General features: G+C 34.8%; 2 protein-coding genes across 2 annotated transcripts in view; one reads left to right on the forward strand and one right to left on the reverse strand.

Annotated features, from left to right (window-relative positions):
- Window positions 1–886: 886 nt before the first annotated feature.
- On the reverse strand, window positions 887–5,132 carry sigmar1 (sigma non-opioid intracellular receptor 1). Its single transcript, XM_028462970.1, has 5 exons — window positions 4,890–5,132; window positions 4,696–4,747; window positions 3,871–4,019; window positions 2,121–2,213; window positions 887–2,050 (listed from the first exon to the last, which is right to left on the reverse strand). The coding sequence occupies exons 1-5, from the start codon at window positions 5,032–5,034 to the stop codon at window positions 1,821–1,823; spliced, it is 669 nt and encodes a 222-aa protein (XP_028318771.1). The 5' UTR covers window positions 5,035–5,132; the 3' UTR covers window positions 887–1,820.
- A 295-nt stretch (window positions 5,133–5,427) lies between these two features.
- Window positions 5,428–24,388, forward strand: part of galt (galactose-1-phosphate uridylyltransferase) — a 44,292-nt gene continuing 25,331 nt past the window's right edge. Inside the window, exons 1-7 of the mRNA XM_028462897.1 lie at window positions 5,428–5,588; window positions 8,061–8,230; window positions 8,398–8,473; window positions 8,700–8,748; window positions 16,377–16,506; window positions 16,685–16,741; window positions 22,900–23,022. Of these exons, the coding sequence (XP_028318698.1) occupies window positions 5,552–5,588; window positions 8,061–8,230; window positions 8,398–8,473; window positions 8,700–8,748; window positions 16,377–16,506; window positions 16,685–16,741; window positions 22,900–23,022 (642 nt within the window). The 5' untranslated portion in view covers window positions 5,428–5,551. The remainder of the gene's footprint in view (window positions 5,589–8,060; window positions 8,231–8,397; window positions 8,474–8,699; window positions 8,749–16,376; window positions 16,507–16,684; window positions 16,742–22,899; window positions 23,023–24,388) is intronic.

Consider the following 24,388-nt stretch of genomic DNA (forward strand, 5'->3'; position numbering starts at 1 on the left):
TATTTAACTGTGAGAAATAGGAGTTAAAGGGAAGAAATATGGAGGTAGATTTGTGTCTTTATTATTCAATCAAAAAAAAAAAAAAAACTTTTCAATAAAAAGATAAATCAATTACTTAAAAAAAAACAAAAAAAAAAACACGCTTTTCAATCAAATAAAAACAAGTATTGAAATGCAATTATTTAGGTTTCAAAATTGTTTTTACGCTTTTTTAAAATTTTTTAATTGTAAGTATATATATATATATGTATTATTGAACAATAGTCACAAATCTACCTATATTAAGAAGATGCAACAAATAGACAAAATCATGTATTACAATACTTATAGGTATTTATATATTACTATGTTATATTATATAATGCAAGCATCATGAAACGTTTAATAGGGGTCTACTTTTTTATCATTATCTTTAAATTAAAGTAAATTATAGATTTAAAGTTAGGATCTATGTATATGTATGTATAATATGTTATAAGGATTATTTGATTGTTAATTTCTTATGTGAAACTCTAAAAAAAGTGAAATAATGTGGAGTAAATGGTGAGAATAATGGTTCCACTTGAAGTACTAAGTGTAAAGTTTGCCTTTGCTCCATTAATACATAACCTGATACTGTTGATTGATTTGGTTCAAATGATCATGTCTAAGTATTTCTGATTAGAGCCCCGTGTTTTTAGGAAACCGTAATTTATAGTGAGAAAATAAAAATAGAATGGCGTCATGTGTAATCCACAGTGTCAGTTGTGTGGGAGGAAGATTAAAGCCCTGATGGCACATGTAGCCTAACAAGCTTTGGTGGTGTGTTTCCTGTCCAAATGTCTCTGTAGTTGCTCTTTATTGTGCTTGTGGTTACATGTGAACACAGTAGCAATAAGCTCAACAATTAAGAATCTTTTTTTTTTTTATTTACTTACTCCAAAGTCATATTTATTTCCAGCAGTCAGTTTCATCTTTAGGCTCAGACACTGAACAATGATTTGCAGATATTTGTCCATTTTTATTCAATTTTTCCTCATCTGTCAGTCACTGAAAGGTTCAAGGCTGAGGCTGTTTAATCAGAGTGGAGTTTGGATCTGCTGTACAGTAGAGATAAAGGACAACCTAACAGGTTCTTAGTGCTGTTTGATTGTAGACGTATTCACTCGCACACAAAAATATACTTTTATAGTGTCTGGTGAAATACAGCGACACACAGTGTAGCACAAGCAGTTCAGGAATAGTGTATCTTCTCACGCATGTGTTAACTTTTTTTAAACTTCAGTTGAAACACAAAAAATTAATCCCCCCCCCCATCCAAATGGTGTTATATATAAATCTCTATCACAGTTTTAACTGTTTAACATGGGCAAACACTGGAGAGAAAATGTGATTTAAAAGACAAAATTCCACTGTTTATCCTTTCTAAAACCTCAGACTGACCACTCCACGTACAGTATGCCTTTCACCAACACTGGTTGGATTTACACATGATACAGTATAAAACTAGTGTTTTCTATTGTAGCTCTGTACTTAGGCAGTGTGAGCTCTCAGCATTATATTTGACAACTTTGAGGAATAGTGCATTTAGGAATTAAACATTTTCCGACCTTTGGGATTTTGTGAAGTTACGCAACAATAAGTTGTCGAACATAACCATTCAGAAGACTACAGGATGATAGGAAGACAATGATTAGGCAGTTTTCTCAAGGACAGTCAGATTAACTATACTATCAAAAAAATACAGTAAACCCACAGTGTCAGATTAAAATGTCTATTTGCTCTTTGAGTTGTTTTCATGATTGTAGATATCAGACTTTGGGAAAAAGGCCACGGTGACTTTAAAACACCCCGGCCTCTGTGAGCTGTGTAGCAGCCTCCAGCACCAGGGCCTTGGTGTAGACGCGTACTGTGTAGAACAACGTGACAAAGTCCTGTGTGCTGCACAGAGTGTCTGCCAGAGCAAAGCCCAGTGTGGACGGGATGAAACCTCGGCCGTACTCCACCATCCACGTCCCGGCGCTCCACTGCACAGATGTGGCCTCTCCTACACCGTGGATGATGGTGTCGCCTGTAGGAATAAGGATCTAACTTATAGGAGATAGAATGATAGGGAGGGTTAAAGTGTAATAATGAATTACCAGGATAGTATATTTCACTCTTGGTTGTGCCTTCCTTCCACTGTCTGAAGGTGCCGGAAATAATGGTGTCAGATATTTCAGCCCAGTAACGACCTGAAACAAGCAGCAAAAATGAGTGATTGAAATCGATATTTTATATAAAGTTGCAGGAGATAATTAAAAAAAAAAAATAAATCATACAAAATCAGATCCCACAATGCAATGCACAAAATAGTTTCAACCTTTTGCTACACAATGACCGAGTTCCAAATCACATACTAACGTACTACTCATACTAAGTCTGATGTCAAATTAGTATGTAGTGTGTTTTCATTAGGGGTGAGTATTGGCAAGGATGTTGCAATACAAAACGTAACACGATACTTGGGTCACGATGTCGCAATATCACGATATATTGCAATATTCTAACAAGTTAATATCAAAATTAAACGTAGAGATCAAAGTATTTGCTTCAAAACATCCTAATTATAATTTATTATTGGTGTTTTTGCACATTTTCACTGAAAAAAAGAAAATGCAGTGTTACACACTGCCATCATAAAATACTGAACATCACTGAAACTACTGTGTAGAAGCCTCAAAGTAATTACTGATTAAATATCAGGGGAAAAATATTTCATTTATTTTTTTAAATTGATTTAAAAAAAAAAAAAAAAATTATAATAGAAAATTGGCATCCAAAAAAAAAAAAAATCGCGTTATCTCGTGAAATCGATTTTTTTTCATACCCAAATAAATATCTGGGTGTAAACTATATGGGGACATTTTTGAAGTATGAAAGGTGGGCACACTCATACTCAACCGCCCCATGATGCATTGCGAGTAGAATATAACATCGTCCTGGGACCGGCTTCAAGCTAAAACTCAAACCTCCCTTTTCAAAACAAAAGCATCTCTTCTTGTCTTCCATTAGTTTTTTAACACTTTTGTAAATAGGGCTTTTGTTTTGAAGTTAACCAGAAGTTTTGTCAGTAGCACAATGGAGGGGTCTCTGAAAATCTCCAAAATGTTGGCATGAAATGTGTGTCCGCGAGTTTCATTGATTAAATGACCACATGTTGATATTCTACTTTCTCACTTCAAATGCTTTCAGAACTTTCAAAGGTAGCGAATCAACAGATATTTAGCCTCAGTGTGCTTCAGGTTTTGTTGTAGGTTCAAAATGCATCTTGGGAAACTGTGAAGTATACTTCAGTGGGAACGCTCATCATCCTAATCCCCCTAACCATACTTACAGTATATAGTAGACAGTGTATACCCAAATGCATTTGTAGTGTATAGTACTGAGTGTGTCATTTCAAACACAGCCAATGTCTTTATCTGATTAAAAAAAAAAGGCTGTGTCTATTCATACGGATCACCCTCATTGGCCAGTTTGGGCAACGTGATAGGTGGACTTAAAGTACCGTCAGATTTATTTTAGCTCATTTAATGTTAGCTACCCCGCTAACCCTTATTTTTCGTCTATTTTTAAAAGTGAAATTTGCCGTGTGAAATATGCTAAAATGACAAAAAAAAAAAAATCATACATGACTAAAGCGGGATTCAAACCCACAGCAGCGGAAGGAAAAATTCTTGAGTCAGGCGCTTAGACCACTCGGCCGTTTAATGATAAAATAATCTGTCTGTAGCAGCTTTAAAGCAAAACTAAACTATTCTTTTCACTTTTAAAAACATATTTTCTACAAATAAAATGCATTCAGTGTTGCAAGCTGTGAATAGAAATGACAGTGAACTCTGTTTCCCTCACCTGAGTGTCCTCCTGTGTCCACCGCAGTACCAAACAGCAGTAAGTATTCAGTCAGAGACGCGTGGAGAATACACATGGAGCCCATCCAACCTCCAGCATTCACAAACACCCACTGCAAGTCCTCATCTGGCAGAATGTGGCCAGGATATCTGGAGTTCACATTGACTTTGTTGTTAGTGTCCAGGCACACAGAGTAGAACTTTACGACACAAACTACAAAAATGTGGAGTTTGAATTAAAATGCAGTACTTCTGTAATTAGGTTTTTTTTTGGTTTATCTCCTGCAATGAGCTTAAAAAACACCAAGTCGTGTATGTCTACAAAATAGCAAAGAGATGGAGAAATTACATTTACCTAAAATAGATTTATTATGCTCACAATAAACAATTTGTTGTAGGGCTGTTTTTAAAATACACCAATTTACATTGAATGAAAAAGTTGACTTTTTTTTCTTCTTTAAAATAAAAAAAAAATATTTCAAAAGCACTGAATAGATTTATTAGAATAAATTATTCACATCATTACTTACTAATGTAAAACAAATAGTAATTTGATTTAAGCAAATAAAGTCCAGTATGTTCTTGTCACATAATTATAAAGTGTTTCCTGCTTTACATACACTTTAAATAATGACAAAATTATTATAAACATCTTGATTTTCAAATGAACCACGTTGAAAATATTTAATGCACAAAATAAAAATATCTAGCTGGAGTTAAATTGACAAATTAGACACTTTCAAAGTTTTAAACCACATTATTTAAAGCAAAGTACTGTTTTAATGGAAGCTTATGATTGTTGCAATTCTTATGTTATGTGTCCTACCTCTTTCTGAACTCCACTACTATTTTAGAGAAAGCTTGTTCATGGTCCTGTCCTGTAGACAGACAGAAACGCACATAAAACTGTCAAATATGACACATTAAACATCCCAAACTCATCAATAGTTAATAAATACACATGGTTTGCGTTAAGGCTAGCTTGATTTTGGCCTGGTTTACACACTAAGGTAAACTCACCTGCGTACTGTTTGGCTAATATGGCAACGTCTTCTTTGTTTAAAACGTATTGTTTTGTGGCCAACCAGTGCCTCAGCAGCAGAAAAACCAGGACGGAAACCGCAGAGAACACTAACAGCTTTAAAACTGTTCTGAGGACAGACATGGTTGAACTAAACTCACGGACAGACACAGCAGGGACACGGACAGACTACACACAGGGACAGTACAGCATCGAATGTAAGCGTGAGGCGCACACTGACAGCTACTTCCTGTTGAGAGGGCGGGGCGGAGCCGCTCAGCCAATCATGTTGTGAGTTTGTCGCGCTGGCAACCGCTACTCTGAGGTTGCCAGATAATTGCTAATACGCTTTTTTTGGATAGCTTCTGCAGCATGTTCCCTCAGAAAATGTATAAAATAAACCACCACACACACGTTTTTTTTTTTCAAAACTTATTTCCAGCCATGTTTTTTTTTGTTCTATTTTATTACCTTGCTTGTTTGTTTTGTTGGTTGGTTTTTGGACTTTAAATGGACCAATCACGTGTTCAACGAGCACGCCCCTGTAGTAAACAGGAAGCGGACTGCTGTGTATATATGATGATGGCTCAGTCAGCAGAAATCCACACGAGCTTGTGCTTCAACCTCAGCTGTTTCTACACAGATAAAGTCATTTAGCAGCATGAGTGAAAACCAGAACGGCATGTTTGACCCTAAAGGTAGGACGTTTCATTCGTTACCTATGCTAAAGGTTAACATCTATGCTACAGAACATGCTATTGCTAATGTAAACACCTCTGTACCTTTAAAACTCCTTATGTGGACAACATAAAATAGTTCACGTGTGTAATAACGCTACTAATGATGTCTAAAGTTTTATTTATTTATTATTATTATTGAGGCGAATAATTGATAGTCGTTAAATTTGTAAAAACGCAAACACAAGACATGTTTTTAACAAGGTTTTCTTTCTATAATTTTAATTTATTTAACTAGAGTTTGGTTGGCTACTGTATGGAAGCTCGTTTCTGCCACAAAAAAATCAAATAAAATCACCATAGAAAGTCATAATTATGAAAAAGAAGGTAACGATTGTGAGAGAAAAAAAAATGTACATATTTTTTTTTTTTCTATGTAAGGTTGCAAAGAAACATACAAAAGATACTGAAATGTGACAGTTTCAGTTCAGTTTATTAGCCATTTGCAGTATAAAAACTACATTGGAAAAAAAAAAAAAATGTCTACGGAGCACAAAGTTCAGTCAACTATTAAAAAGACTTTTCACAATAAAAAAAAAAAAAAAAAAATCATTCAACATGCATTTCACAGCATGCCTGTCAAAATAAAAGTCCAACATGAGGGACATTATTTATTTTTTTGTGGTGCAATAAAGACTTCCACTATTTTCTACACTATGTACCATGTGTTGAATTCTAAGAACTGAATAAACAGCCAAAATATGTTTTTAATTATTATTCAAAGTGTAATTAAGTGGTGAGGTGGGCTAACAGCATTATAATAACTGTGTCGATAGACTGCAGCAAATGTTCAGTTTTTATCTCACAATTATGACTTTACTAACTCATAATTATGACTTGCTATGGTGATTTTTAGTTATTTTTTTAAGTAGGTTTCCATACTACTGTTAGATAACCAAATTACAATTTAATGCAATAATTAAAGTGTTTTTTTAGACTGACTAATGTTTGCAAACATCTGATATTTTGTGAAATTTCAATATGTTAATTGTTGTAATATAATCCTGTTTTAATAGGAACTATTAAGAATTAATTTAGGAAATCTACTCCATGAATCCAATTTTCAGTTTTTTAAGATCACACTGTTCTGGAATACACAGATTTAACAAGTGACATTTTTGTGAATTTTTTTTTTTTTTTTTCATGTATTAGGAATTACTTATTTTAGTAGTGGTTGGCACATGTCTCACAGCACTACATCATAAAATTCAAACGTCACATTATTTTTGTGAATCTGTAAGATGATGACGCTTCCTACAGTTAAATGTTAAATGTCACAATGTCCCATTTCTCCCTGAATCAGAACCAGTCTTCTCTCAGGCGCCAAGATGGAAAGAAACATTTGATAAGAGCCTTTAGTTCAAAGTGACCGAGGACCATAGATTGTGGTCGTCTCTCATTGTCGTGATTAATCCGTATCAATGGTAGATAACATTTCTCATGTGGCAAAATCTGAAGTTTATCAAACAAACCCAATCAGATGGCACCCTACGAAGGCCGGTCGTTGGAGGCTATCTACCGTATATAAACAACAACAACATATTGAAGGAAGCACGACTGAGGGAGTGGATTGATCAACAGCTTCCAGGATCACCTGCTTTGGAGGATTACATTACAGGGTGACGCCATAGTTAATGCTGAGGATTGTAATTTCCAGTTTTTTAGTCCAGTTGACTTTTTGAGAGGCAGTATTGCAACTATGATCCCAAAACAACTTGTAGTGTACATTCATGGATTATATCAAGTTTTGGTGAAAGCTAGACTTCCAAAACCTCATCCAAGAAAACTTTTCTTTAATAATTAACATTAATAATAATGATAATAATAATAATAATAATAATAATAATAATAATAATAATAAAAAGAAAGATCATTGATATTAGGGGTGTGTATCATTTGGTGATACGATTCATATCCCGATACGATATCCTAATAATAAAGTATAAGGCGATTATTGCGATTTAAAAAAAAAAAAAGAAACAACTTATCTGTAAATGTGTACACCTTCATGAGAACATTATATATGAAATATGTTTTCTGATAAATCTTACCTTAATAATTTTCTGATATAAATCTGCCTGTGGCTTTTAAACCAACTTTGACTTTAGTGCAACATGACTTTAGTGCAACTTAACTGATGCATATGCCTAGAACAACACATAAATGCCGAAAGTTAGCACTTTTTTTTTTTTTTAGATTTTTTTGAAATAAATAAATAAATAAATACATATATATATTTTAAATAATAATAATAAAAAATCAATATGGATGCATTTTGAATCGATCCAAGAACCACGCGACGTAATATCGCGATATATCGTTACTTTTCAGCCCCAGTTTCCCTTTACATTGATTTGTTACATATTTTTGAAGCTTTGTTTGCCTATTTTTCATCATAAAGTGCTTTTATCTACTTCGTCTTGTCTCTGTCAGAGCATCAACACCTGCGTTACAACCCCCTGAGGGACAGCTGGGTGCTGGTGTCAGCTCACCGCATGAAGAGACCCTGGGCTGGGCAGGTAGAGAAACCATCAGAGACCAACGTTCCCAGATACGACCCCCTCAACCCACTCTGTCCCAGAAACACACGGGCCAATGGAAAGGTAAGAAGAACAAAACTCCTCATGCAGGTGTTTAGTATTTAACATGTTGTTTTTTATCCGTTCAGTAATTTTCTTTTTTAATTTTTTTGCTTTTGTTTTGGCTTCACAAATCGTTTCTTTTCCCCTTTCTGAAAGATTGTGTTTTGTTTTTTCTTTTATTCCCTCAGCTGAATCCTGATTATGACAGCACTTTTGTCTTTGAGAACGACTTCCCTGCTCTTCAACCAGATGCTCCAGACCCTGGTTAGCTCAGAATCAAAACTATAACATCATCACAATCACCCAATACATGTTTGTTCATCCATTTATTCACCTGTGCATGTGTTTATTTAGTTTTCTTTGTTAAATTGTCGTTTTGGTAAACAATAAAGCCAAAGACAAAAATCACTTCAGGTCAGCTCTTGTGAGCCATCTTTTTTTGTGGAAAAAAAAACAAAAAAAAAAAAATGAGCATTTCCTGTCTTTTTAGCAGCTGATCAACATCCACTGTTCCAGGCCAAAGCAGCCAGGGGTGTTTGGTAAGTCTAAACGTTTTTCATTTCTATCATTAAAACATTTAGCACAAGAAAAACATTAAAAATAAAATTACAGGATGTAGTGGCACCAAATGACATGCTCTTACCAGTAATTTCCAGTGGGTTACAGTTGTTTTTTCTGTCCTACTTTGGTCACTTTGACCTCCCTCAGAATGTCTGCCCCTCACCTTGAGAACCAATACACAAGATAAACACTTTCTTTACCCCAATCTTTATTTTCATTTTTTAACATAATAGTAAAATTAAATTGCACTAAGTTATATTGTAATAATTACATTATATTAGGACATCTGCGTTTAGATGCTCATTATGGAATCACAGGAGTGCCAAAGTGAAAAGGAAATGCATGTGGAAATCTAAAAAGAATCAATAATGAAAAAAATATACACATAAATTCATATTCTTTTTCCATTTTGTCATTTACATGTTTTATGAATCCTGATTACGTAACCCTGTCACTTGTGATCCGTTACTCCCCAAGCCTGCTAATACATAGCCACGGCAAGCAGGAATCGTGTGCTCAGGTATCGACTAGTCGCCCTGGACAGAAGGGTTATTGCTTTGACATTGCTATTACTTGACGGCTGGAGCCATCAAGTAATAACAACGTCAAAACGCAAATAGAAAAGACAAAACAGAAAAAGCAACGACAAAATGGAAAAAGAATATGACTACATTTGTATATTTTTTTCATTATTGATTTTCGTTATTTTTCCACATGCATTTCCTTTTCATTTTCGCACTCCTGTGATTCCATAGCTCATAAGATTTACCCAACTATAAATAACATATGACACTCAAAGCTAAGCTTAAAATCACTTTTCTCGCCCTATTTACACAAACTACTGTTTGTGTTCAATGGACTTTCATAATTATGGTTTTATTAAATCATGTAAACATGGAGATTTATGATAAGTAATGAAAATCAAATGACGGCATATAAAAAAATGTTATTCAAAGCTGTGGATTGTAGAATTAATTGTTTTTCACAAAATTAAAATAAAGTCTAAACTATTTTGATACTTTTGGTGTGATGTTTATGAGTTCATGTATATTTGTTAAATCACTGCTTCAGTGGTAAGATAATATACAACCTTAGATTTTCCTTTATAGTCCTTTTTCCTCCACTTTCTCATCTTAGTAAACTATGAAATAAACTGATAACTTTGATGAATGGTGAACGCCCCTTAAATTTGAAACCATTATAAAACAATATCAACCATCAAACACAGATGCTAATTTTAAACATGAATAATGGCTTTATTTCAATTAAATATAACCTAGTACAACTACAATTTTTCATTCTTCTTTATAGTTAAATAGATTTATTTTATGGGTAACATACAATATGTGTGAGTGAGTGAGTGAGTGCACCTTTGTGGAACTTTAGATAAGCCATGAATATCTCTCATGAATTAGATAATTACATTGTTGTTCTGTCAAACTCAATCTGATGCACAACACTGACTAAATGTTTCATATTGTACAAGAGCTCAGCCAATTATAAATGATTTGATTATATGAAGCTGCTCATTACACATTCATAAACATATTTTTTTTGACTAAATGAATTATAGCTGATGAGTGTAGTCAGAGCAGCTGTGATTGTAATCATCAGCTCACGAGCTTCAGTGCGCCACTCACGCACTTCCTTCTTTAAATGTAACTCAGGCTTGTGTAAAAACAAAATATCCCAAATACCATATCTTTGCACACAGTACGTGTCGTTCCACTCCTCCACCAGCAGGTGGGGCTCTTAGCTCACAGCTCCCTGTTGTTGGCGCTCCATCTGAGAGAGTTTCCCTCTGTGTATTGTTGAATAAAACATGACTCGGTCTTGTCTTGAGGTCGAATTTTTTATGTTCTTGGGTGTACTTTGTATTCACCAAATGTTGCCTGAAAGGGTTTTAAACCAGCGTTCGGATCTATAAGCACGACCTGCTGAATTTATTCACTGTGATGTTCGGCAGGCTTAACAGGAGACCCACTCCTTTGTTTGTTCATCCATACAATATACACCAACTTTTAGGATTTCAGCACCCACAGAAAAGAAACGGCTCAAAGGTTGTTGTTTTTGTTTTTGTTTTTTCTTTTGTTTGAATTCTGACATTTGATCCAAGTGTTAGTCTTGAGTCCGTGCCAGTTTTGGTGCCAGTTCACACTTTTTCTTTTTTCCCCCCACACAATTCTTAGTGTAGGGGGTTGTTGTAGGAAATCTTTTATTAATCTAGCTCAGATTTTCAGATCTTCTCAGATCCTCTGTAAAGTCAGAATTAGGTGTGAGGATTGCGGTGACGACTGGGATGTTAGCGCTGACATATTGATGCATTTCTCAAAACGTGAAACTTTGTAACTGCACTTTCTTGTAGTTTCACATTCCTGTGAGTTAATCACGGTGTTGCAGATCTAGGGTACAGTTAGCGGACTGACTGATCCCCAGGTAACCTGCTGCAAAGATATTTATGTTTAGCTAACAATGTCGGCTTTGAAGCAGCATTTGTTTACCTATTCTTTCGGATCCTGTTAGCTCATTGACTGCTAGACCGTCTAAAGCCGTCGTTTGGTTTAGTAACGTTGACTGCCAAAGACGTCTAAAGACGTCAATTGTGTTTTTCGGCTGGTGTTGCTAGGAGACAGTGTGACGAAGCTCTCCCATGAATATCAAGCTTGCACCATGATGTAGTGACCAACTGATGACATGCAGGTGGCAGCAGCGCACCTTTGGATGAGAGATTACCAGTGATGTGCAGAGCTCAGAGGGAGAGGAAAGGAGTTTGCAAAACAGAAAATGGTGCTACGAGAGTTGATGCTGAACTTCCCAGCAGCTCACAGCAGCTCACACTTGACCAGAGCATGTATAGAACTAAGTGGACTATTGAGAGTGTCGTGATGGTGAGGGAAAACGATCATAAAATGGTGCAAGTGGTGACACTCGGCATGTCCGGGATGAGGAGGAAGTTGCGTGTATGGAGAATGACGGGGGGAGAGACTTGGAGGAAGGCCAAAATATAGTAAGACAACCATTGAACTCTGACATAGATATCAATAATAATAATAATTTTTCCATCAAAAGCCCGGTCTCAGTGTTATTTTTGTAGTTTTATAGAGGGAAACCAATGTTGAGGTGTCACTAAAGCAAAAAAAAAAAATGCTTCAAAGTCAGTAATAGGTTTTTTCAGAAAAAGCTGCTTTTCTCAGGTTTTTGTCTCAAACTGGTGATTTTTGTGAAACTTGCAACTTATTCAACTGCTGAATACGGAACAACGAAACAAGCTAGAAACAAAATTATATTTTTTGATGAAACTAGAGAGTCTAATCTTTCAGAATCTGATTTCCGATTGTCATTGTACAAAACATTCTGTGGGTCTTAAAAAACCAATGAAAATCATCGAAAATGCCTGGCAATATTGGGTTGGCTACTTTGAAAAGGGATGGCAGTGAATGAGTTAAAGGGATCATCCACTGTTTTTACAAATGTGGCCTAAAACCTTTGAAATGTCCTTAGAAGATTTATGCCTAACAAAATGCATTATTTTGCACCATGTTTGTTTTATTAACTTTTAAAAATGGGACTAGTTTACTGTTTGAGAGCCTGTGTGCCGCCATGTTGAAATGACATCATTGATGACACCAATCGGCCTTTTAGTCCATTGAGTTCCATAGGAGGTGAAGCATTCAGGATCAATTAGCAGCTTTTTCAGTCAAAATGACAACTTGTGCTGCTTTGGGTTGCTCTAAAAATCAGTAAAAGTTAAAAAAGTCGACGTAAACCTCTTTTGTTTACTGAAATTTGATAAACAAAATCCATGCCTCGAAAAAATCTGTGACCACTTTGCTGTTTCGTAGACGGCATGAAGATAGAAGAAGAGCTCCCTGCATGTAAATACAGGCAACCAGGATTGTCTGCTGCTCATTAATGTCGACCCAAGTAGAATCTGTCTGCTGCAAAGAACCCCTGTTCTTGTCAGAAATGGTTGAAGGTATGGTTTAATGGTTCAAGTTCAGATTTTTTGCTCTTCTCTTCTTCATGCAGTCTACAAAACTGCAGAGTTGGAACTGTCGCCTCCTGCGGTCACAGATTTTTTTCGGGGCATGGATTTTGTTTATCAAATTTCGATATATCAAAGAGGTTTACATCAACTTTTTTAACTTTTACTGATTTTTAGATACTCAATGATCATGAATGCTTCACCTCCTTCAGAAGTCAATGGACTGAAGGGATTAATCACGTCACCAATGGCATCATTTCAACATGGCGACGCACAGGGTAAAGTAGTCCCAGTTTTAAAAGTTAATAAAACGAATATGGTGCAAAAATAATGTATTTTGTTAGGCATAGATCTTCTAATAAGGACATTTCAAAGGTTTTAGGCCACGTTTGTAAAAACAGCGGAGGATCCCTTTAATGCAAGCCCGTAAACTACGTCACTTCCTTCACTCGCAATCTTTACGAAAAGAGCTCCTGGGATGTGATAGTTAAACATTTTAATACTACTTATTAGGGATGTAACGATTAATCTATCCGGAAGTGTTGGCGGCGGGCGGAGTCTGCTAATACTTTCTTTCTTTCCGCCTTCTACTCTTAAATATATTCATAAATGATTCCTTGACCCTTTAGCACCGAAAGAATATCTGTAATATTACGTGAATATCTGTAAAAGTCACGTTTTTCTATTAGCTCTGTCTGCTAGCATAGCTTCTCTTCTTCACTGCAAGATATCTGCATGCCAACCGACCACTGGGTTACCAGCGCCCTCTGCTGGTCTAAACAAATATCTGACGTAAATCAGTGCAATTGTTTAGGCACAAAATACATTTTCAGTTGCACTTTTAAAAAGAATAAGAACTATTATGCAGTTTTGCATTGTTTATTATAGAACCAGAATTTAAATTATTAAGCTTCTTCTTCATTTGTATCATTCCTTTATTTATTTAATTCAAGATTTATTTTTAGTTAAATTGCATTGTTTTGAATAGTTTATCAAGGAATTCTTTTGACAATGAAAAATAAAAGGAAAATAATACAGTATTTTCTATTATTAAAAAAATAAAGGAATATTTTTCAATCATCATTTGTAAAATAAAGCGTGAGAGAATCGTATCGTGAACCCAGTATCGTGAATCGAATCGTATCGGGAGTTGAGTGAATCGTTACATCCCTACTACATATGTAAATATGTGACTGTTTTGTGGTGTTTTTAATTATTAATTTAAAAAAAAATAAAAATTCTGCTTTGTTTTATCGTGTTCGTAACTTTTAATCCGTGAAAACACCAGAAATGTCACTTTGGCAGTGGTTTTGGGGTAAATCAGGCATCAATAGTGAAAGATGAAATACAGTCTGGTACAGTTAAAAAAAATTATCTGCGTCAATAAAGTAAAAAGAGACGAATACTCAAGAATTAGAATAAATACAATAACTGTTAGGGGTGAGTATTGGCAAGGATGTTGCAATACGATACATATTGCGATACTTTGGTCACGATACAATATTATCACAATATATCACAATATTCTACTCAGTTATTATCAAAATTAAGCATGCTGCCGAATATGTTCATCAGAAGATATTGATCATTCAGAGGACAAAATGAGTCAAAACTATTTGCTTCAAAACATCCTATTTATTATTTATTATTAGTGTTTTTGCATATTTTCACTGTAAAAAAGAAAATGCAGTGTTACACTCTGCCATCATAAAATAAAGTGCAACACACTTCTTTTCACTGAAACTACTGTATAGAAGTCTCAAAGTAACCATGACGACATAATGACTGCATTGCAACAACTGTAAGTGAGAACATTAAGGATAAAGCACCCTGAGTTACTGATAATGCACAAACATAAGAAAAATAATATTTCTCCTATTGTATCAGTTTAAACAGTGATCTGAACAGATTATATGAAAATAAAATGACAGTGCATACATAAATATTACAGGCATTACACACTGCCATCATACAATCAAGTGCATCAAATAACCATTGCAACACATTGAAAGCATTGTAACCACCACTGAAATATTGCACAAATTCACAAATACAAAAAAATAAATAAATTGGCACCCAAAAAAATCGTGGTGTATCGTGAAATCGATTATTTTTCACACCCCAAATTATACAAGTTAAACACTCCTATAAAATAAAAAAAACACACACAGGGAGAGAGGATTTTTACATACTGTATGTATGTAAAACAATAAAAACTGTATGGAACGTGTGGATAATGGCCTCAACCTGTTGGTGTACTGGTTTGTGGTAGTTGTGTGTAGTGGTTTGCACTTGTGTCTCACAGCAGGAAAGTGTAGCTTCATAAAGCATCCAGTTTATCCAACTCTCACCCTTTGGTTTTCTGTCGTACACACACACACACGAGTAAACATTACCCCAATATTCAGCAAAGTCTATATCTAAAAGAAATGCTTTTCTTTTTTTGGGGTAAACAATGTTTGGTCCCATTAAAGAGAAGTAATACTCCCTCACAAAGCTCCAAACTCCGACATCAGTCCAGACATAAACAATTTATAAGACCAACCCGTCAGTTATTGATCGTGTGCTAACACTTTGGTACAAGATGTTTTATTACTTCTACAGTTAAAGTTATTTCACCAAACGACACGAATAACGTCAACATAGCTCCCCAAAAAGTGGGTAAAATAAGAGTAAAATAGAGAAATATTCTGCTTTTTAGTGTTTTTGAGCACCTGTCTTTAAATAATTACTTGTATATATGTATATATCCATCCTTTATATTTGTTATTATTACTATTATTGCAGTGTTTACGCTTTATTTTTGTTTTTCCACACCATCCACCAAGTCACATCCCTTGTATTGTTTTAAACAGGACTTGTCCAATAAAAACTATTCTGATTCTGATCACAATGATCAGTTAACAAGTATCAATTAAGTATTTTAACTATCATTATCTTTCCAAATGCATATGCGATTTGACGAAAATATTATATTTGTTTTAGCAAAATGTACATTTAAAAATTAAAATAAAGTTCATTTTCCCCCTATTTTAAACATCTTTGTTACAGTCAATCCACTTAAAACATCTTTAAAATTCTTCATTTGGTATAGAGGAATGACATAAACATCAAACTGAATTAATCCTTATAGCATAGATAATATTATAATATTATATCACCTACTGATCTACTTTAATTTTGAAAAGGCATTAAAGGCTGTAAAGTTAAATCCATGCATTGTCATCAAAAATTGTTGCAAAATCTTATTCTATATGCATTATTTAAATCCAATAAAAGAGGATCATTTTTTTTGATATTAGTATGTCAGAGTCCAAATAAATGCCCAAAGTCTACGCACAGAATGACTCCAAAAATACAAAAAATAATCAAATTGACTCCAATAATCCACAAGATGAGTACAAAAGTACACAAAAATAACAAAAAACAAAAACAGAACAACAGAAACACACAAAAAAAGAGAGAGGACAGAGTTACACACAACAACTGAAAACGTACAATTTAAGAAATAATATACAACACTACAGTAAAACACACAAAAAACCCTTTGTTCTTTTCTGTATTCTTGCTTTGATTGGTCATTCTTCTAAATACTGACTTTTTCCCATCTGTGCTACACAGTAAAGTCATGTGCTTCCATCCCTGGTCCGATGTCACCCTTCCACTCATGAAACAAGAAGAGATCGTCAGAGTGATTGACAAGTGGGCGGGGCTTGTTGAAGAGCTGGGGCCTGTTTACCCTTGGGTTCAGGTACATTTCTCTCTCTGTTACAGCCATAAGTTCTGTCACAGCAGAAAGTCATTCATGTTGGAACCTTTGATGTCGTCCTAACACTTTTCTTTCTTTACATTTAATATTTACACTTGGATTATTTGAATGAATGGATGCATACATGTGACCTCTTCTCTTGTCTTCTTCTTTTTTGCAGATCTTTGAGAACAAAGGAGCAATGATGGGCTGTTCAAACCCACACCCTCACTGCCAGGTAAAATTAGATGGATTAATGATTGATAGATAATAGGTTTTACAGTACATCCTTTTTTCAGGGCTGCAATATAACAATCACCAAAAGAGGGCAGTATACGACCTCAGAATCGTGTCCTGGGTTATTAAAGGACAGAGTTCTCTGATGTGGTCAATGTTTTCCTCATTTTCTCCGAAGTCTCCTTATGTGTATTCAATTGATGTTGAACTTTGTTTTTTTTTAATACTTCATATCCCTCTCTATAATGCATCAAAGTCTCAAAGAAGTTGTAATATGTGTGTACAGCCAGGAAGCTCCTGCTGTGCAAAACGTACCAAGTGTGGATGTAAAACTTTGTGGAAAAAAAAAACAAAAAATGGGAATATTGAAATTCTTGAGGCAGCACTGTCCCCACGGGAATGAAAATCCCTTTGAGAACAGGAATGGAAAAATACAGTGTATTTTTATGTAAGCGGACAGAAGAAAACACCTGTGGAATATTAAAGTATTTTTTTTATTTTTATTTTTTTTTGAGGTTTGTGGCCAAAACCATACATTTTGAGCATTCTCACAGCTTTGAAAGACTGATATTTGGCAGATTAACCAGTATATAAAGATGTTTTTTTGCTTGCAAACAAGTCAAAACTTAATTTCCTTTTCCATTTTCTTGTACTTTATTCTTTCTTTTATCATAACCAGTGTAGAAGTAAGCTTTTTTCCATGTATTTGTTTTGTAGTAAAATGGAAATTGAATTCAAAATGATGTTATAAACATCATTTTGAATGATGGAACACAATTTGATCTAAAAACAATTCAAAAGGCAATTGAAAGTAACAAAGAGTACCATTGATTATTATTATTATTATTATTTAGGAAGGAACAAACAAAAAAACTAGTTTGACAGAAGGACTGCAGCAATACGTTCTTAACAGCATTGTTTGTTTGCCAGTGTAACAATAATCAATATTCAGTTTTCTCGTGTACATTGAACGTATTGCATATGCTCGCAATGAACATTTAACATCTGCCTTCCAACATAGGCTGCTGTTCATTAGTAGAAATGCAAACCCATCTGTGAATAACCTCAGTCACTATTTCAGGTTCACAAATTTTTCATTGTTTCATTCATTTGTTTCGTCCAAACATGGATCATACAAATGTGTGTCCTGATGTTGGCCCATTTCCATTAAACGCTTGTTGAGATGCGCCAGAGGTACATTAAGTGATTTGATTGCCGTTTGTTGAGGTGATCAATGCAGGCAAGTCGTTCCTCTGCAAATGAAACGACCTGCAGTGTGTTGTTTGGGGAGGGGCTCACTTTACCAATCAGACGTCCCAGCATCGTCTCAGTCAGGGCGCGCGTGATTGGAAAGAGGACGCCAGCTGGTGGCTGATGAGGACAGCGATAGCTTTGTTTGACACAGTTCGACTTCAAAACAGTTGGTTGGATTTGTCAGTTTAATCAGAGACGTTAGTATGAGTATGAATGTTCATTTATGACCACACATAATTCTCTCAGTAACAGTTTGCAAAGCTTAACAGTTTTTGCACTTGTATATCCTTATTCCAGGAAGTGCTACTGCAGCTAAGAGCACATATTCCTGTGTGATTAGCAAAAGTACCAGTTAGCAAGTGTCAAATCAATGATGATGGCATTATTTTTAATTATTATTAAAGTACAGTTGTAGGGTATTATCTTTTAAGTGTTACAGCAGCATTAGTTATCTGCTTATTACAGATGTATTACCAATTTGCAAGTCTCTGAAAGTTTGGGCTTTGTGACTGTGGGATCTAATTTTGTAAAAAAAAAACTGCCATCTGTTTACCTTACACAGCCTCTGTCCTTATTTGTATTTGTATTTTATTTTTTATTTTATTTTTTTTAATTAAAAAGCCCTTAATGGTCCTAACTAGAAAGTCTTACTCTGCCTTGCTTCCAATGTTAGCTGGGATTGGAACCAGCAGCTCTTACCTAGTTTTACGTTATCAAAGCTGCGACTTCTAAAAGATGTTTCCAGGCTGCAGTAGGGTTGTCATTTCCACAACACCAAAAAGAATAACTTTAAGACTAAAAAAAAGCAAGAATAAAGACTGAAAAATCTTAGAACATAATCATAGTCTGAGATAAGGCCAAAAATAAAATGTGTATATACACACACAGCTCAGCTATAGTAAGTATTTCAGGCATAATATACTGTATTTCAGTGATAATAGAATACGCTCTGCTAAAAATTTTTTATCCCCAAAGTAAATCCCTTTATTTCAGCATTTTATATTCTTAACATACTGCCCAATTGTACTCCTATATTAACTGCTGTTATGAAAGCTAGCAAACCAGAGCGCAAATAATCATCTCAAAGAATAGAAAATCAAAACCCGGTGAAGGGGGCCGACAACAGCGGAGTAGCCAGTGAGTAGGGGGTAGCGCCACCGACACGGTGAGGCCGGCTGAGCACCGAGCCTCCAGCGGCGGGGAGAAGATTGCGGCGGTGGAGGCTGCTCCTCCAGCCCATAGACTGTAGCCACTTTGCACCCCAGCCCTGAGAGCCAAATCGTATCCCAAAGTTACGGATCTGACTTGCCGACCCCCCTTCCTAAAGACTCCCCGTTTAACTGAACTATCACGGTGATTAGTGCACCATTAACCCAACACGAAACTACCATATTGTGCTCTTTTGGCTGTAAACACAGGCTAACTCGTTTCAGCTGCCCACAGCAATGGCGCCGGGTCGGGAAATGCACGTATGTTGTGATGTTACGTAGAAACTGCAGTATATATATCCGAGCCTGTGGTTCCAGTTTCTGTCTTCTCTGTCTGTCTTCTGTTTTAGATTTTCCATTCACCCCACATGAAGCAGTATGCTCTGTGTTGGTATAGATAGAGCGAGAAATGTCATCCATAAATTGTCAGAAATCCACCAAAATCTCACTTTCAGAAACTCTAACTGGGCAACACAACTTCTGCAATGGTTGACTTTCCTGTCTTCATTTTACTGTTGATACATTTTACACTCACTGCCACGTCTCCTTTTTTTTATGTTAGGGAAATTGAGGAATTTTTATTTATTTGTGTACTGATATATTCTTATTCAGGACCATTTATATAGTAATTCTCTACAAATACATAAAAGAGCATGTGGTCAAAAGTTTTCTTTACAGTTTTCCCAAATTCATTTGAAAAAATATAATTCTATGATGTACATAATATACACATATTTTAGTGCCATAAAACACAGTTACTGTACAAAATATATGAATACATTTGTTGTAGATTGTGTAATGTATTTCTTGTAGTATAAGCTTTTAGTGAAATGGTCCCAAAGTTTTGAGAGTTTAGGTTGGTTCTTCTTTCTTCTTCATAATGTAAATGGTGAAGAAGCGACACTGCTCCCAGCAGTTCATAAATGGTACTTCAGCAAAAATGAAGCAGAAAGGCCTGATTTTATCATGAATTTACAAAATTAAATGATGCGTCGACGCAAATGTTTTTGGTCAACATTATCAATTATGTTACTAATCCTTTTTGCATTATTGTTTAGTAGTACAGTGCCCATCGGAAGTATGTGTTCATATAGTGGGGGATTAAATAGAGTTGTCAATTATGGCCAAATGAGTATGTGTTTGAGGGTTGAATGTACAAAGAGGTGTACATACTCTGTACTCTGTAGTGTTATAAAGGGGTTTATTTGCAGGTGCAAAGTAAAATAGCGTGTGCACTTTCCCTGCTTTAATTCTATGGGACATGCGCATGATAAATGTTTGTTTTCTTTTTACTCATTTTTATATATTTTTTGTTTGGTGTATTTTTCTGTAATGTATGTTTTTTGGAATCATTATGTGTATTTTTGTATTTTTCTGTTGTCTTTTTGTGCATTTTTTGTATTACTAATGTTTTTGTTGCTATTGTAGTGTGATCCTGGAGTAATTTTTTGTATTTTTGTGTAAATATTTAGTTTTGTGTATTTCGAGTCATTTTCATATTTTTGTTGTCGTTTTTTTGTTAGACATGTTTTGTGTATTTTTGGAGCGTTTTTGTATATTTTTGTGCATTTCTGTTGTTGTTTTGTGGACTTTTTGTATAAATATTGTTCAGTTTTATTTTACTCATTTAGTATATTTTTTATTATAAATGCTTTATGTGTGGTGAAGGCGTATTTTGAGATGTGTGTGTGTGTGTGACTCGCTACCTGTCATCCTCCATTGGTTCTCTCTCCCGCATCAGCCACACGCATGCACATACTCCGTCACAGGTTGTTGAAATGCGTGTGTAGAGAAAAAAGAAACGGACCCTCGGGAACTATTTGAAACTTCCGGGAACTCTTCCGTCGTCGCAACTCTCTCTCTAAACGGCTCTGTGTGCGTTCAGCAAGTACATCCAAGGTGCGCATTTGGTTATGTAGCAAGCGGTGAAAATATCAGCGTTTATAATGCCGTATCCGCGGAGAAATTTGCTGTTCGCTTTCAACACAGCCGCGGCCATTGTCCACCAATAACTTCCGGGCCCCGTCCGTCCGGTCTAAACAATGAACGGTCAAACAAACATGAAAATAAACATTTTTGAATCAAAATAAGGGACAGTCAAAAAGTATGTTTCCTCATTCAAAACTTGTGAAAGAGCCCTAAACTATCTTCCTCTCTCTCACTCGTTTGCCTTATATGTATATGTATATATATATATATATATATATTTATTTATTTTGCCCTCCTTGACAAGAATCTCAAACTCTGTCTTTGCTGGCAAGGCTTGAGTTTCTGCTGGGATTCTGGTGATTGTATGAATTCTAATGGTGAACCTTGTACATTCTTTCACTAGAACAGTTATAGCAGTTTCCTTACTCTGAATCAGTGAGGATTTAAGGTTTATTTGCTTGTAAATTCCTCAGAGCTCGTGGTCGGTAATGTTCAATTTAGCAGGTCATATATAGCTTTCAGACTCAGATTCAGTTTTATGGGTCAAGTACTCAAGCCTACACAAATTAGCCTTTAGCCTTAGCCGTACTACACTCGACCACTTGGTAGAAGAGTGTATATAAAATGTAATCTTTAAATCTAAAACAATGATATGCTGTCTAACTCCAGTTTGCAAGCTGGGAATTAAAGTCAAATGTTTTAAATCATACAATATCTAATGTCTTTACATCCAGGACCGTTCACTTCTTAGACATAGTTGTGATTGTTCAGGCTTTATTTGATCAAATTCTATTTCAAAGACCAGAAATGGGATAATACATAAATATTGGTTGAAAGCTTGTATATTTTTAAAGGCTGGATTATTGATTTGCCTCGTTGGATATAGCTGCCCTCAGGGTGCCCTTATGTTTTATGAATGTTTTGGTTTTCAGTCAGTCTAAGCTTAGGATTTATTATGCATAAAATGCCATTGCTTAAAATATCCTTATATAAATTTCTTCCATTTTCGAGTACAGTTGTATTGTCAACAGTTGCAGTACAAAAAATTCTCCTTTTTTTAGATTTTTAATGACAAACATTTAAATGAAATCATTTTATAACATCAATTTAACAACATAATTGGTAAAAAAACATAATGAGGAGTCTTTGGTCATTAATTTAATACAACCAGTCAAACAACACAGAAAATAAAATATCATCTTTGTCCAAACTACACAAAAAAAGGAAAACTTGAGAATACATAATGAATTAATAATGAATTTATTTTTTAAATAGGCTTAGTGAAAGATTAAAACTGATTGTAAATCATTTTGATTACATGTATTTTCCTTTATTTTTTGGTCAATCCTCAGTATGTGAACTTCAATAAACGTAATTAAAATGAAATTCCTCTTTTTCTTGTGATAAAGCACCTTTTGCTATTGATATAATATCGCCATTAAGTCTTGATGCCTGTTGAATAAATGAACACCGATGGCTGCAGAGAATCAATTTTTCAAAAACAAAAGCCGAAAGAAGACGAGAAAATAGTGAACGTGAGCTACCAGAAATCTCTGCGCCCACAAGCAATTTATTGATTGAGCAACAATGATTAATAACCCAAATAAACCGCAAATGTGATGTGCTTGTTTCTATCAAAGCAGCTGGAATGGGGGGGGGGGGGTGTGGCCTACCTATTATCTATACCTATTATTTTTTTTTTTTATAGTTTTCCTCACTGCTTTATACATTTATCTTCATCCTCTTGTTGCTTTCTGCTACGCTGTAGGTTTGGGCCAGCAACTTTCTACCCAATGAGCCAGCTTTATCAGACCGGTGCCAAAGAGAATACTATAAGAAGCACGGAGAGCCCATGCTGCTGCAGTACGCGAAACAAGAGGCAGAACAAAAGGTACAACAACTGCACCCATCAATCATGTCATTTTTTCTTATTTTTTTGACCCTCGTTACAGGTTTATCATATTTTACTGGGCTTATGATTAAGAAGAAAAGGGATTGAGATACCAGTAGCAGGCTCTTAGTAATAAATGTCCTTTATTTGCATGATGATGCAGCCCATACACTGTGTGATAATGTGAGTATAGCAGTAACTCAAAGTACATAAAGCCACAATTTGTTTAAGTGCCAGATATCCCAGTTGGACATTTTCCCCCCATTTAGTACTTTTTTTTCCTGTTTTATTTCAAATTTTGTTAAGTAAAAAAAAAAAAAAAAAAAATATATATATATATATATATATATATATATATATATATATATATATATAATAATAAATATTATTATTATGATGACTGTGTATACATATTTTTCCTTCCCTCTTTATTCATGTTTATTATGAATTCTGCAATTTATTCATCTTTTTTTCTTCTTCTGGTGTCAAGAGCATTTTATTTCCATTATTGCTGGTTCTTTCTTATTAACAACAATAAATAGGGATGCAGCGATACTTTTTCCCAAACCGAAATGAAACCGATGCTTGAATTTATATACTTGAAAATAGGGATGTAAAGATTAATAGTGAGGCGGTTAAAAATCGATTCAAAGGTGTCACATTTCACATCGATTCCCTGAAATTTAATCACAGTACTTAAAAAAAATATAATAAATATACACATATATATATATATATATATATAATCTTTTTTTTTTTTTTTTACAGCAAAGGGTGCTATCTATTTGGAATTTGAAATTTAGGACGCACCACCGTGTTTTAAATCAGAAGTGAGGAAGCATTTTGGCTTCCCCAAGACTAAATGAAAGAAGTGAGAACGAAATAACGTGAAATCCAAGGTAAGGGTGGCACAGAGAGGAAAGGGAGAAACAAGAGAGAGAGAATGAAAGCCATTGTTTGTTTATTTATATTATTTCTTTGATATGGGATTTGTTTTAAAGTCCAATTGTTAAGGCACAAAATACATTTTCAGTTGCACTTTTAAAAAGAAAAGGAGCTATTATGCAGTTTTGTATAGTTTGCTGTAGAGCCATTTGTACTATTTGTTTATTTATTTCATTCAGGATTTATTTTTAATTAAATTGCATGCTTTGCATAGTTTTTCAAGGGATTTTCTTGACAATGAAAGATAAAAGAAAATATTACGGTATTTTTATTTTTGAAGAAAACAAAAATGAATATTTTTCAGTCATCATTTGTCTACAGTTTCATTTTGTAAAATAAATCGTGAGAGAATCGTATCCAGAACCCAGTATCGTGAATTGAATCGTTTCAGGAGTGGAGTAAATCGTTACATCTCTACTCA

Source organism: Gouania willdenowi, chromosome 12 (genome assembly GCF_900634775.1).
Source record: "Gouania willdenowi chromosome 12, fGouWil2.1, whole genome shotgun sequence".
In the NCBI taxonomy this organism is placed as follows: Eukaryota; Metazoa; Chordata; class Actinopteri; order Blenniiformes; family Gobiesocidae; genus Gouania; species Gouania willdenowi.

Excerpts from the sequence above, each read along its gene's own strand:
- sigmar1 (XM_028462970.1), bottom strand. The coding sequence starts at position 5,034 with ATGTCTGTCCTCAGAACAGTTTTAAAGCTGTTAGTGTTCTCTGCGGTT. Across the intron at positions 4,748-4,889 it reads ATTAGCCAAACAGTACGCAG|GACAGGACCATGAACAAGCT; the intron begins GTGAGTTTACCT and ends GTCTGTCTACAG. Across the intron at positions 4,020-4,695 it reads GTAGTGGAGTTCAGAAAGAG|ATATCCTGGCCACATTCTGC; the intron begins GTAGGACACATA and ends TGTGAACTCCAG.